The sequence below is a fragment of the Echinops telfairi genome, unplaced genomic scaffold (assembly GCF_000313985.2).
Source record: "Echinops telfairi isolate 266 unplaced genomic scaffold, ASM31398v2 ScPeMD7_7458;HRSCAF=8496, whole genome shotgun sequence".
In the NCBI taxonomy this organism is placed as follows: domain Eukaryota; kingdom Metazoa; phylum Chordata; class Mammalia; order Afrosoricida; family Tenrecidae; genus Echinops; species Echinops telfairi.
In genome coordinates, this window is record NW_022111358.1 from 6443784 (window position 1) to 6457876 (window position 14093).

General features: G+C 38.7%; 1 protein-coding gene across 1 annotated transcript in view; it reads left to right on the forward strand.

Annotated features, from left to right (window-relative positions):
* NF1 (neurofibromin 1) overlaps nucleotides 1–14093 on the forward strand; it is a 252880-nt gene that overhangs the window by 25931 nt on the left and 212856 nt on the right. The window contains exons 2-3 of the mRNA XM_045299978.1: nucleotides 3884–4027; nucleotides 6486–6569. Coding sequence (XP_045155913.1) covers nucleotides 3884–4027; nucleotides 6486–6569 — 228 coding nt within the window. The remainder of the gene's footprint in view (nucleotides 1–3883; nucleotides 4028–6485; nucleotides 6570–14093) is intronic.

Consider the following 14093-nt stretch of genomic DNA (forward strand, 5'->3'; position numbering starts at 1 on the left):
GATCATGTCGGGAAGGTGAGCATCATGGAATGCCAGTTTAATAGAACAAAGTATTGCATTGAGGGAGTACTTGAGTGGATGCCCAATGTCCATCTGCTACTTTAGTACTAAACCTATAAATATATGCACATAAATCTATTTTTCCATCCTCATATATAAATATATTTACGTATGTACATGCCTTTACTTAGACCTGTATAAATGCCCTTTGCCACCTAGCTCTTTCCTCTATTTCCTTTCACTTTCCTCTTGTCCCACTATCATGCACAGTCTTCATTTGGGTTTCAGTAATTCCTCTTGGTTACATTACCCTTGATCACGCCCTACCAGGCCTCCTACACCATCCTCACCACTGATTTGGAGCACTTGTTTTCCCTTGTCCCTGGGTTTGTTAACCTTTCCCCCTACCTCCCACCTCCCATGTCCCCCTGGAACTGTCGCTCCCATTGTTTTCTCCTCCAGATTGTTCATCCAGCCTATCTTATTTGGACAGACCTGCGGAGATAATTACATGCACAAAAACAAAACAGAGCAAAACCAAGCAACAAAAGAAAACAAAACAACAACAAAAAGCCAATGGTAAAACAAAATAAAATCACAACACAACAACAACTAAAAAGAAAAGCTTGTAGTTATATCAAGGACTGTTTGTTGGCCTTTAGGAGTGTTTTCTGGTCGAGTCTGATGGGGTGCCATGCCTTTGCCGCAAAGTCTATTTTTGATATTCTTTAGGGACTTCCTTGCTCTGTTCCCCTTGCTGTTCTGTTGCACGCCCTTAGTGTTTTGCCTTGGTGTGGTGGGATTAGATCAGGCGCAATTCCCACACTGTATCTCCAGTGTTGTCCCCTGTAGGGCTTTGGATCAGTGAGGGATATTGTGTCTCATAGTGGGGCCGGCCATGTGGTCCTCTCTGTGGATTGGTGCCTTGAGTGGGAATATCATCGTCAAGCCTTGGAAGACCAGGACGTGCTTCACTCTCTTCCTCCCCCTTCATTTGCTCCCGGGTGCTCTGATCAGACATGTCCCTCTGCCTGAGCTGTAGCTTCAGTGCTGCCCTCTGAAGCAAATTCTTCTGTGTGGAGGGGCAGCTGTCCACGTAGTTGGGATTGGAGCCGGCCCCTCAGACCTCTCTGTAAGCTTATTTTTATTTCTTAATTATTTCCAAATTTTACCCATAACAAGAAAGAGTTAGACTCATTCTGTTATTAATTATTATTTTATATTTTGTATGATTTTAAGCATTTTGAAATAATGGTGTACTGTTTCATGTATTTATGAGCATGTATTTTTGCATGCTTTCATTTTCTGTTGTAATGTTATTCTGCATCTTCTCTCTTTATTTTTTTGTTTCTTTTTCTATTATTTTTGTTCTTTTTAAGTTTTATTGGTATATAATTCATATATCATACAATTCAATAGTTCAGTCACATTAAAAAGAGTTGAATGTTCATTACTACAATCCATTTTAGACTATTTTCTTTGTTTTTTTACTCATCATTTAAAAAAGTAATTTTATTGGGGGCTTGTTCAACTCTTATCACCATCCATCCATCCATCCATCCATCCATCCATCCACTGTGTCAAGCACATTTGTACATTTGTTGCCATCATCATTCTCAAAACATTTTCTTTCTACTTGAGCCCTTGGTGTCCGCTCATTTTTTCCTCACGCCTTCCCCGTCCTCTTTTTTTTCTTATCTAAGTTTATATGTGATTTGAATGTAGTTCTTTTCTGTTGCACATTTTAAAATGAAAGCGATTTTCATGAAGCAGAAGGAGAGAAATGTGGGCCAGAGTACATTTCCAGCACTATTTTCGTGAAATTTTGCAAAGTATACATCCTTTTCTAACTCTTGACCTTCTTCCTTTCTACTGCCTTTATCCTAACTTTCCCCTCTGCTCCTCTTGTCACTGTGCTAGGCCCTTTGCTGTTACGTTTCCTCAGTTTCTTCTCAGTATGAGGTTCATCCTGGAAAGGTGCAAGGTTTAGAACCTTGCGATCTATCAGTTTAGCTCTTCAAAGGTAAAATTTTAAATAAAGACATTTGTCTCCGATCTCCACTGACATTGTAGACGCTTGTAGCCGTCCCACCACTGCAGAGTTCTGTGTGTCGCTGGTCACAGTTGAGAGGGTTCATTTCTTTCTAACTTTGATGTAGACCTTTCAAAATATTCATCTGCAAATTGGAGTGAGAAATTCCCCACCTGGTTGTTTTTGTTTTTATGTCTTTTACTGAGTATATACTGCAATTTTGAGGTTCTCTTCCTTTTGGGTTCGTCTTCTTTCAGTCTTTCTCTTACCTAGATAGTGATACCACGTCAGTATTTTAGCTGGTGGTGGTTTGTTCCCATTTGCTTGTATTTTAGGGTTTGTGGGGTGCTTTGTTCCCTAGTTTCAGTGCAGTTACTGTCTGTGGGTTTGTGGTTTTCCTAGTCTAGTTTCTTTGGGTGGCTTTGAAAGATTTAAAACCTTTTTGCAGCCACTGCCATCTTCTAAAATCTCCCCAACTTTTTTTTGTATTTTAGTTACTTTTCTCCCGTAATATTTATGATTCACATCATGTACGTTTGTAGCTTCTCTTCTGCCTCTTCCCCAAATCCAGAATATGTCCCTCTTTCCATTAATTTTTACTTATTATCAAATTAGCCACATATTATTAACTGATTAAGCCAATTTGGATAAGCCATTAGCTTCTTTGCACTGTTAGCCAATCCATTTTAAAAATGAGAAGGTTGGAGTAGGGTTTGCTTGCTTGTTCCTACAGAGGAACCTCACCAGGATGTGTTAGCCGTAATAGAATCTAAAATCCAAAGGCAAAGAACCTGTATTTTGTTTTAAAAACAGAATGCTACTTTGAATAGAGTGGAGGTTAATTTCTCTACAGTGTGACTTACACTCATACTCAGGTAAATGTAAAAGTAGTCCTCTCCAAGGACATTTTTTTTCTCCTGAGACAATTATTTGTTGTTCTGTTACTCTCTCAGTTGTGTAAATGAGGGTGGTTATCTTACCTGAGTCAGTCTTGCTGTGTTCGTTTCAGATTAGACCGTTCTCATTTCTCATAATCTACAGTTGTGCCATTATTGGCCAGAGGTTAGAGGCATAGATTTTCTATCTTTCTTTCTTTTATTGCTTGAGTTCAATGTACATGGAATGGATTGTATTCATTTAATTGCTGACATTCTTTGAAATAATTTTTAGCTACTAGGAAGTAGCTCTAACCCTGCGGCTTATCATTTTTCCTTGTAGAGTACTAGCTAAAGGATTTAATTGTATACAGAGATTTATAACTTCCAGAAAGAAAACAGCAGAAAGTAGTGTCCAAAGAATCTTGATTTGATAGAAATATGTTGAAAAGGGGATCCCTGGTAGCACAGCAGTTAACCCTATAACGCTGAGCGTGACATTTTCATAACATTTAATTAAATGTATATATTAATATATATAGATAAATATCAAAGTAAAGAATAAAAACAAAAAAAATTTTTTTTTTTAAAAAAAGCATTTGTTTCCTGAAATTAAACATTCAGGCGTTACAGGGTTAAAGCACTCAGCTGTTAGCCAAAGGCTGGTAGTTTGAACTCAGTTTCTGTTCTGTCAGAGAAAGATGGTAGCAGTCAGCTTCCGTAAAGATCTATTGTAAAATCTTGCAACCCTGTGGGCCAATTCTTCTGTCTTGTAGAATTGCTGAGCCAGAGTCAGCTTGATCGAATGGCTTTTTTGATGGGTTATGTGTTAAAAATTTAAGCATAATATAATAAAAAGGTAACTGTAGTTGGTAAAATTTTCCTGAAAAGAGGTGTCATTATTTTCAGTGAGCAATCGGTTTTTTAAGTCACTGTCAAGTGTAAGTTCCTAATTGTTTGTTTGTTTGTTCCTTAGCTTCCAATAAAAACAGGACAGCAGAACACACATACCAAAGTCAGTACCGAACACAACAAGGAATGTCTTATCAATATTTCCAAATACAAGTTTTCTTTGGTTATAAGCGGCCTCACCACTATCCTAAAGAATGTTAACAATATGGTGAGTATTTGGGTTACTAATTTAGGGTGGTGATTACATTTAAAAAAAAATTAATTTAATTTTATTCAAAAGTTTGCAGCCACATATTTTGAAGGATGGGAAGTAGTTTTCTGTGGTCTCTTGGTATAGCCATTGATCTTTATGAACTGGCAGTTTGGAGTCAGGTAACTTCTAACTTTCATTTTGTTTTTTGATTCTTCCCCTTAGAAATGCCCCTTACCTGTAAACCGTATGACCTTTCCTAGTACTTTTTAGAAAAGGGAGTTTAGGGCAGATTGTGCCATTAATTAATTGGCTACAATGTGATGTTTTCAACTCTTTCCTTTAGCTGCTTATTTGAATATTAACACATCAGCTCTCCTGTTTCTAAATAGATGATAAAGAAAATGTGATCTGTGGCATTGATTTTTTTTAATGAAGATAATATACTTTTCTTGTTTTATTTATTTTGTATCCTGCTGATCCCGTAGTTAAGAACAAATTGTTGAAACAGTTCTCAAATACCATTTTCATCAAGTATTCGCATGGTTAAAAAGCTCCTAAAACCAAACTCACTGCCATCAAGTCAGTGCTAACTCATAGCGAAACCCTGCAGGGTTTTGAGACAATAACTTTATGGGAGTAGAAAGCCCAGTCTTTCTCCCGAGGAGCTGCTGGTGGTTTCGAACTGCTGACCATGTGGATTACACCTTAACTACACCACCAGGGCTCTTCAGAGCCTTTTATTTCCTCTTTCATACAATTTGTTTACATTGCTTAGACTTCAGGGTACTCCAACGTGAACATAGCATTTCTTTTTTGGGGAGTCTTTGTGACAGTTTCTCCTCTGCCAGTTCCTGTCCTAACTATACTTAGGCTATGCTAAGTTCATATAACGCTAAGTTTATCTGAGACATCTGATCTAGATGTTTTCCTGACTCCAAGCATCATGCCTTTGGCACTTAATAACCGCAATCTGTATTGCTTGTACTCACTTCTGAAACTGACCTCTGGTTGTGAAAGTCCAGTTTTTATAGTCTTACCATCTTTGGTGTGTTTTATTTTAAGCAAGTTGATATAGATTATATAGACAAGACCCAACATTTAGAAAACTGGTAAACTGGAGGTCCATTTAGTAGTCTTGCAAAGAGATTTTCTTCTATAAAATTTTAAAAAAGTTTTCTTAAAAATGTATCAAATGTGTAAAGTAACTTATGGAAATGTTTATATTATCAAACTTTTCTCTTATACAGTATTTGGAGTACAATGATCAGATTTTTTTTTTCTTTTAGAGAGTGAGTGAGTGAGAGAGTGAGTGAGAGTGAGTGAGAGTGAGTGAGTGAGTCAGTGAATGAGAGTGAGTGAGTGAGTCAGTGAATGAGAGTGAGTGAGTGAGTGAGTGAGTCAGTGAATGAGAGTGAGTAAGTGAGTGAGAGTGAGTGAGAGTGAGTGAGTGAGTCAGTGAATGAGAGTGAGTAAGTGAGTGAGAGTGAGTGAGTGAGTCAGTGAATGAGAGTGAGTAAGTGAGTGAGTGTGAGTGTGAGTGAGTGAATGAGAGTGAGTGAGAGTGAGAGAATGAGTGAGTGAATGAGAGTGAGTGAATTAGAGTGAGTCAGTGAATGAACGTGAGTGAGTGAGTGAGAGAGTGAGTGAATGAATGACAGTGAGTGAGTGAGTGAGTGAGTCAGTGAATGAGAGTGAATGAGTCAGTGAATGAGAGTGAGTGAGAGAGTGAGTGAGTCAGTGAATGAGAGTGAGTGAGAGAGTGAGTGAGAGTGAGAGAGTGAGTGAGTGAGTGAGCCCAATGATAAGATTTTAAACATATAAGTAAGCATTTGGTATTTTCCCAGGTACACTGACATACTTAAAACACTGGGATCCCTTTTCATAACAAATGGTATTGTGAATTACTGGCAGTCATTTACTGCTTATTGAATAAACTGTGGAAACCATAGTCTCTTGTTAGTAGCCAGAGTTCAGTATTCAATTTAAGGATAGTAAATACTTAAAGTATACTGTAATCAGTACTAGAGCATTTTGTTGCTGTCAGAATTAAAATTAATACTAAGTTGTTTGTTTGTTTTTGTAATGAAAATGGTAAAATGTTCAGCTCTCGATTCTGGCACAGAGTCAAAAATTCAAACTCTACATATTTTTAAAGCATTAACCAAAAGCAACATGTTTTATTGTTAGAAGGCTATGGCAGACTCTTAATGCACAGGTGCTTCAAAAGTTTGTTGACAAATGGAATTGAAAGATAATGAGGTAGAATTAGTCCACAGACTTTTTAAAACACCCTTATAAATGTCAACATTTCTTTTTACCTCAGAATTTATTTAGTATGAGGATAGGAATGGATAACAAAGGAAGACCATTGTTTCCTTGATCTTTAAGATTTCGAGTGCTTTGAACTTTTTAGATGTGTGCTGATTTGTAGAGGAAAATTATAACCAACTTTACTGTTTTGCACATCTTTTAGAGAATATTTGGAGAAGCTGCTGAAAAGAATTTATATCTCTCTCAGTTGATTATATTGGATACACTGGAAAAATGTCTTGCTGGGGTAAGTAATTCTTCCCTAAGTGAATTTAGTCTTGAGGATGATCTGATTTATCAAAGCATAGATGCAAACAAGGAGAACAATTATGGATTTTCTGTTGAAGACCTAGGACTATACATTTTATTAATAGAGTACAACACAATGGACACAATTTTTGAAGTAAAAATAATCTTGTCATATATAAGTTAGATAGATTATAAGTTTACTTGAACAGAAATTACGTAAGTATGAGTCACATAACTCCATCTCAGAATTATCAGAAAGGAATTTAAGAAGAAACCATTGTTTAGTCAAATTTCCCAGTTAATGTCATATCTGTACACTGTTTAGCTATCAAAGAATATAATGCAGAAGACCAAGAATGAACTTTTTTTTCCTCCAGTATAAAACTGATGTTAATCTACAACTTTTAAAATCTATATAAAAGAGAACTTTTAAAAATTTAAACTATAATTTAAAGAATTAAAACACAAGTGCATTTATGAGCATATAAACTATATAGACATGGCAGAGTAGTTGAATACCAGGCAGTTGTTTATTTGATTTCCTCTAGATCATTATTTCCCTTAATGTATTTCAGCATTGACTTAATTTGAGTTTTTAAGACAATATTTCTGTTGTATAAAGTAACATGTTTCTGTAGTTTAACCTTAATTCTTTTTGGAACATGTTGAGAGTGTATATAAATTAGATACCTCTCATTTAATGCTCTGTGCATTCAGTATGTCTTGGAGTTAACTTATTTCTTATATTCTCCCATCCTCTGGCATATCCTTGACCTTCTATTTAGATTTGCTTCTCTCATATATATGTTAGTTCTCTGTAGTAAACCTAAGTGGAAGGAACTTTAATTTATGCAGACTGATTGTGTGGTTGAGAAGAGCGGAAATGTTCAAAAGTGTTTGGGGAAGTAAAATAAGGAATTGGAAAAAAGTTATACTCATAACTATATATGGAAGGAGATATTTAAACCTTTTGTCCATAAAATCCAAGCTTAATATATTAAACACTTTGCTTGGCCCTTGACTATACACCTATTCCTTACTTATTAACTATTTCATTGTCTCATATTTTGCATTTGTGACAATAGTAAAAAATCCACCACCTGATTATTTTGCATATTAATGTACCTCTAGAATAAGGTGACCAGATTTTAACATTGGTAAAGCATTGGTAAAGTGGGACACCATTGACCATGGGGGTGGTGGTGGGGGAGGGTTTCTTGATTAAAAGTTTGGTCTTCCTGTTTTCCCATCGTTCCCTAATTTGTCGAGCATTCTTTCCAAAAATCAGGACTTTTTAAAAACGCTGCGGGACGTGGGACAAATTGTTAAAAAGCGGGACATCTGGTCACCTTACTCTAGATCCTGAGATTTGAAGTGAGCGTGATGTTGGCTGTGACAGTTAGGGTTATGTGTCAGTGTACCTGGGCCGAGTCTCAGTGGTTTGACAGGTAAGTTGGTGGTTATGTAATCGTGTTACTTGGAGATTGTGTGATGATGTAGACATCCTCGTTGTGGGAACTAATGTGATCATCCTTCACTTTTGCATAACACCGATTTTCACAACATGACCAGGTTTTATGTGACAATTGGATGTATTCTAAAATTGTGATAGTGTTTATAGGTTTTGTATTTAAATTAAGTGTGCAAATTAGTTATCATGGAATTAGTTCCCCCAAATATGTGTCAGCTTAGCTGGGCCATGATTCTAGCATAATGTAATTATCCTCTCTGCTGTGATCAAGCTATTCAGTTGTAAGGGAGGCAGGGTGGGAGGCACCATCTTTACTCAGGTCACAGCCCTGATCTGAAGAAAGAGGCATTTCTCCGGGGTGACCTGCATCTCCTTGATTTCCTTTTATCTCTCGTGACATAAAAGGAGAGAGAGGTGTGCAGAGAAGGGAGACCTCAATACCAGCAAGAAAGAAAAGCCAGGCACAGGGTGTGCCGTTCGGATGTGCTGAAGAATCTTTCAGGGGCGGGGCAGGAGAGGTGTGAAGGCCGTTGGAGCCCCTGGACCTCTCCCAGGAATGCTGGCCTCTAGACGCTGGAAAGGAGACCAAGACTTTCCTATAGAGCTGACAGCGTTGGAGAAAGCTTTCCCTTAGAGCTAGCACTCCCAGATTCAGACTCCAAGCCTCCTAAACTCTGAGAAATAAATTTGTGTGCTAAAGACTTCCACCTTTGGTGTTCATGTTACAGCAACACTAGATAAATAACTAAGACACAAGTTCTGCTTTAGCTTGATGTTTTCAGTTACTTTGGGATCTATTGTTATGAATTGAATTGTGTCCCTCCAAAGCCAGCCCAGAGTGCTAGCCTCTTTGCCTGTGATTAGAGTCTGTTTGGGTATGGGCTGACTTTGTTATGTTAATGGATAGGATTAATTTACATTGTGTCATTTAAAAAACAGCAAACTTTTTGTGGTTTAGGTAAAGGTTTACAGAACAGATCATCAGTTTTACATTCCACAATTTATACTTTGTTTCAACACACAGTCTCAGTCCCTTCAGTGCACCATTGCGTATTCCTCTTCCTTTCACTGTCTCCATTCTTCCTTTCTTGATCCTCTGCTCCTTGCTAACCCTTACCTTTTTGATTGAAGGGGTTGATTTGCGTGGGGGAGTTTATTTCCAGACCTGAAGGGTGACTAGGGATCATCGTTTCAGGGGTTTACCTCATTGTGCTCATTAGGAACTTGTACATGAATCAAGAGGCAGTTGTGCGAATAGCAGAAGGCAATAACTGCATGATTTAAAATCAGGAAAGTGGTGCATCAGGGTTGTATACGCCCACCATGTTTATTCCATTGTATGCTGAACAAATCGTCAGAGAAGCTCGATTATATGAAGGAGAATGCTGCATGGGGTTGGAGAAAACCTTATTGACATCCTTTGATATGCAGAAGACACAACCTTGCTTGCTCAAAATGAAGAAGAGTTGAAGCATTTACTGATGAGGATCAAGGATGGCAACCTTCAGTATGCGTTACAACTCAATGTAAAGAAGACCCAAATCCTCATAACTGGACCAACATCTTGATGCATGGAGATAAGATTGAAGATGTCAGGGTTTTGTCTTGTTGGGATTCACAATCAGTGCTCATGGAAGCAGCATCAAATGACACATTGCACTGGATAAATCTATTGGCACAAAACCTCTTCAGATTTGAAAAGAAAGAATGTTACTTTGAGGATAAAGGTGTGTTTGACCCAAACCATGTCATTTTCTTTTGCCTCATATGCATGTGAAAGTTGGACATTGACTGGGGTCTTAAAGGCTTGTAGATAAACAAGCGGCTATCTAGCTGAGAAGTAACAAAGCCCACATGAAAGAAGTACACCAGTCTGTGTGATCATGAGGTGCCGATAGGATCAGGTATTGGGCATCAAAGACCCTGAACAAAAAATCATATCATTGTGAATGAGGGAGAGTGCACAATAGAGACCCAAGGCAATTGGACATTCCCTTACAGAAGGGTCGCAGGGAGGGGATGAGCGGTGCAGTATAGCACTGATGAAACATACAACTTTCCTCTAGTTCTTTTATGCTTCCCCCCCCCCCTCCCCACCCCACTGTCATGACCCCAAGTCTACCTTACAAATTCGGCTAGACTGGAGCATGTGCACTGCTACAGATGAGAGCACTCGACACACAGAATCCAGGACAGATAAACCCCTCAGGACCAATATTGAGAGTAGTGATACCAGGAGGGGAAGGGGAAGGTGGGAGGAGATAGGGGAAATGGATCACAATGATCTACATATAACCCCCTCCCAGGGGGATGGGCAACAGAAAAGTGGGTGAAGGGAGACATCGGTCAGTGTAAGACGTGGAAAAAATAATTTATAAATTATGAAGGGTTCATGAGGGAGGTAGAGTAGAGGAGGGAGCGGGAAAATGAGCTGATACCAAGGGCTTAAGTAGAAAGAAAATTTTCTGAAAATGATGATGGCAACACATGTACAAATGTGTTTGACATGATGGATGTATGGATTGTGCTAAGAGTTGCACAAGCGCCAATAAAATGATTTTTAAAAAGTTGGACATTGAATAAGGAAGATGGAAGAATAATTGATGCAGTTAAATTGTGGTGCTTGTAAAGAATATTAAAAGTACCAGGGGCTACCTAAGGGACAAAAAGATCTGACTTGGAAGAAGTACAGCTAAAGTTCTCTTTACCGACAAGGATGGTGAGACTGCCTGACATATTCTGGGCATGTTGTCAGGAGAGGCCAGTCTCTGGTAAAGGACATCATGCTTGTTCAAGTAGAGGGGCAGTGAAACGCAGGAAAGCCCCCAAGAAATGATTTGATACAGTGGCTGCAACAATGGACTCAAGTGTAGGAACCATTGTGAGGCTGGGCAGGACTGGGCAGTGTTTCAATGTGTTGTGCTCGGGGTCACTATGATTCAGAACCAACTCGATGACAACAGCAACAACAACCAGTCTCTATCCAACCAATCAGCCAGGTGTCTTTTATGGTTTTGAGATCTGTTCCACATTTTTCTCCCATTCTATCCAGAACCTCCTAATGTGATTCTTTCTAGAACATTAGTGGTGGTATTGTAGCACCATCTAGTTCCTGTTTCAGGTTGTGGAGATTGAAGTTTGCATGGTCCAATAGTCATTGGAATATTTTTTTCAATATGTCTTTAGATTTTCATTACTTTTTTTGCCCCTCCAAATAGTGAGAGACCAATTATTTGTACCTTAGATAGCTGCTCATGAACTTTTAAGACCCCAGTCACTACTCCACCAAATAAGATGTAGAGCATTGTAAGCTATGTTATTCACATACACCTTGGTGTCCCTGAGACTATGGTTCTGAGCCTCCAGGGCCTGTGACTTGTACCTCAAGGTGTTTGGTTATCTGTTCATAACTTCCCCTGCCTCCCAAGAGTATGTATGCATCACCACATTCATGAATATATTTACAGTAAAGGGAAATACACATACACAAATATTCCCTGTTAAAACGATCTGTTCTTGGGTGGAATCTCTCTATCCCTTCTACTCTCCTTCTCATAGATCACCACTGCTATTGCAGGATGATTGCAGTATTTGCTTCAGTTGCCTTTAACTGCAAACTTCCCAGTTCTTTCTTGCCTCCATTAGTTTTTTGAACCTCCCTCTTAACTGTGTATTGCCTTTCCCTTCATCCAAATTAACTCTCACCTGCCCTCTAGCTTGTGACTTCCCCTCCCTCTCTTCTTCTTTCATCCCCTGTAGCCATCAAATAATGTTTCTTTCAGTGTGTAAACTTTTTCTGACGTTTTAAGATCGCTATTGTACAGTATTTACCCTTTTGTGATTGACTAATTTCACTCAGCTTACTGTCTGTCCTCCTTATTCATGTTATGAGGTATTTTGCAGATGTGTTATACTTTGTAGGCCATCTTTTGCATCATTCTCTTTAGAGATATAAAAGAATTTAAATAAGCATGCAAGAAGTAGAGAGGGCAGAGAGGATAGATGCCATGCCACAGCAAGGACCACCAAGCTAGCCATGGAATATGAACCTTCATACAGGGCCAGTCTTTTCCTGGAGCCAGTGCCCTGAATTCAGATTTCTACCTCCCAAACTGTGAGAAAATAATTAGTTAAGGCCCCACACTTGTGGTCTGACTATTGCAGCAGCACTAGCTGACTCAGACAGCATTTGGTATCAGAGAGTGGGATGGTGCTCTAACAGAGAACTACAACATGGAAGTGGTTTTGGAATTTGGGTAACAGGAAGAGGCTAGAAGATTTTTTAAGTACTTAATAATAAAAGCCTAAATGGTCGATGAGACATTGTGGAGTTACGGACATCAAAGACTGTTCTGGTGAGAACTCAGAAGGAAGCGGGAGCTATAGTGAAACTCTCCATCGTCTTAGAGAGTCCGTGTGGCACCGGCAACAGAATGCTGGTAGAAAGACGTGTGTCACATGTGCTGCTGGTGTGGCTTTAAAGAGCATGTACATGTGATAGAACAGTGGAAGAGGCAATGCTTTTTTGGAAGAAGGCATTGAGTTTTATGCAGTTGTCCTCCAAGAAAATAAAAGGACAATCCGCAGAGCAGTTTGAGATTAGTGGAGCTGTTGGAAGGATCATGGGAAGTAGGGCCTACTTGATTTCAAAGGGTGGGGCCTTGGGCTCCCGGATCTTAAAGGATAGGGCCACAGCCTCTTGTATTTCAGAATTAGATCTTCAGCAACGCAGTCTAGACTCTAGCGCAGTGGTTCTCAACCTTCCTAATGCCACGACCCTTTAATACAGTTCCTCATGTGGTGGTGACCCCCAGCCATAAAGTTATTTTTGTTGCTACTTAATAACTGTCATTTTGCTATTGTTATGAATCAGGCTACCCCTGTGAAAGGGTCGTTTGACCCCCAAAGGGGTCGTGACCCACAGGTTGAGAACTGCTCCTCTAGAGTGTGCTGTTACTGTTAGTGTGTCAGGGGATGCGCCCACAATTTGAGGGGCTGGTGAGACTGCGATGTCCAAAGGGCCGAAGAATGGGGTCTGCTGGGGCCAAGGGGACGGGAAGCTCTCAGGTGGACTAATGCTTTTGAAGGGCACAAGAGGCCCCCACAGGTTTATTAGGAAGAACTTTTCAGAACATTGAAAACTGCACTGGTGATAAAAAGACCGGGAGAGCTGTTGTGAGGATTTTTCCCTTCATGCCACACACCTGCTCTTTCTTTGAGGGGAGCCACGGCTGTCCTAGGAATATTTTGTTGGGAAACGTTACTCCAGCCACCCTACAGCCCTCTATAAAATACTCACCTTGTTTCTTATTTACGCGTTAACAAAACAATATACAAGGGGCTTGAGAAAGTTAGTGGGAAATCTTTCCCTTTCAGAATCCTTTTTGTTCCCTAGAGAACATTTAAAAAGAACAAGACCTGAATCCTCAAGGATGGCAAACTTCCATTTTGATGTGATTTAACTCAAAGAGCAAAGAATTAGGGTTAGTGTTAGAAGGAGACAAGCATGTGGAGTGTGTATCGGCCAATAGCGTCATTTGATATTTTTGTTTAATAAAGGTTTCTATGATTTTCTCTTGTCCTTATATATTCCCTTGCTCTCCTCTATTAAGAATTTGTTTTCATTAAATATATTTTAAAATGGTATTTATGTTATTGAATAATTGTGTTTCCTTGAAATGCCTTCATTAATTTTATGGACATCTCTTGATTTTTATTTTTGGATTGCAGTAAATTAAGGCAGTTTCCTCAGAGGTCTTGAATACATATTTATATCATGAAAATAGTTGGAATAGCTAACTATTCTAACTACACCTTACTAATATTTATAAGTGAACAACTCTTTACTAGTACCACATTATGAGAAAAATTTTATGTAATTTAAAGAATTTCAAGTATTTTTATTATTATTGTTCAGAAAATAAACACTCCTATACATTTTGTTAATTAACTGGAGTTAGTTTCAACATCTATAAGGGGACTTCAAAAATTACATGGAAAAACAGAATTGAATGATAATGGAACTTTCCTATTAACTTTCTCAAGGCCTCT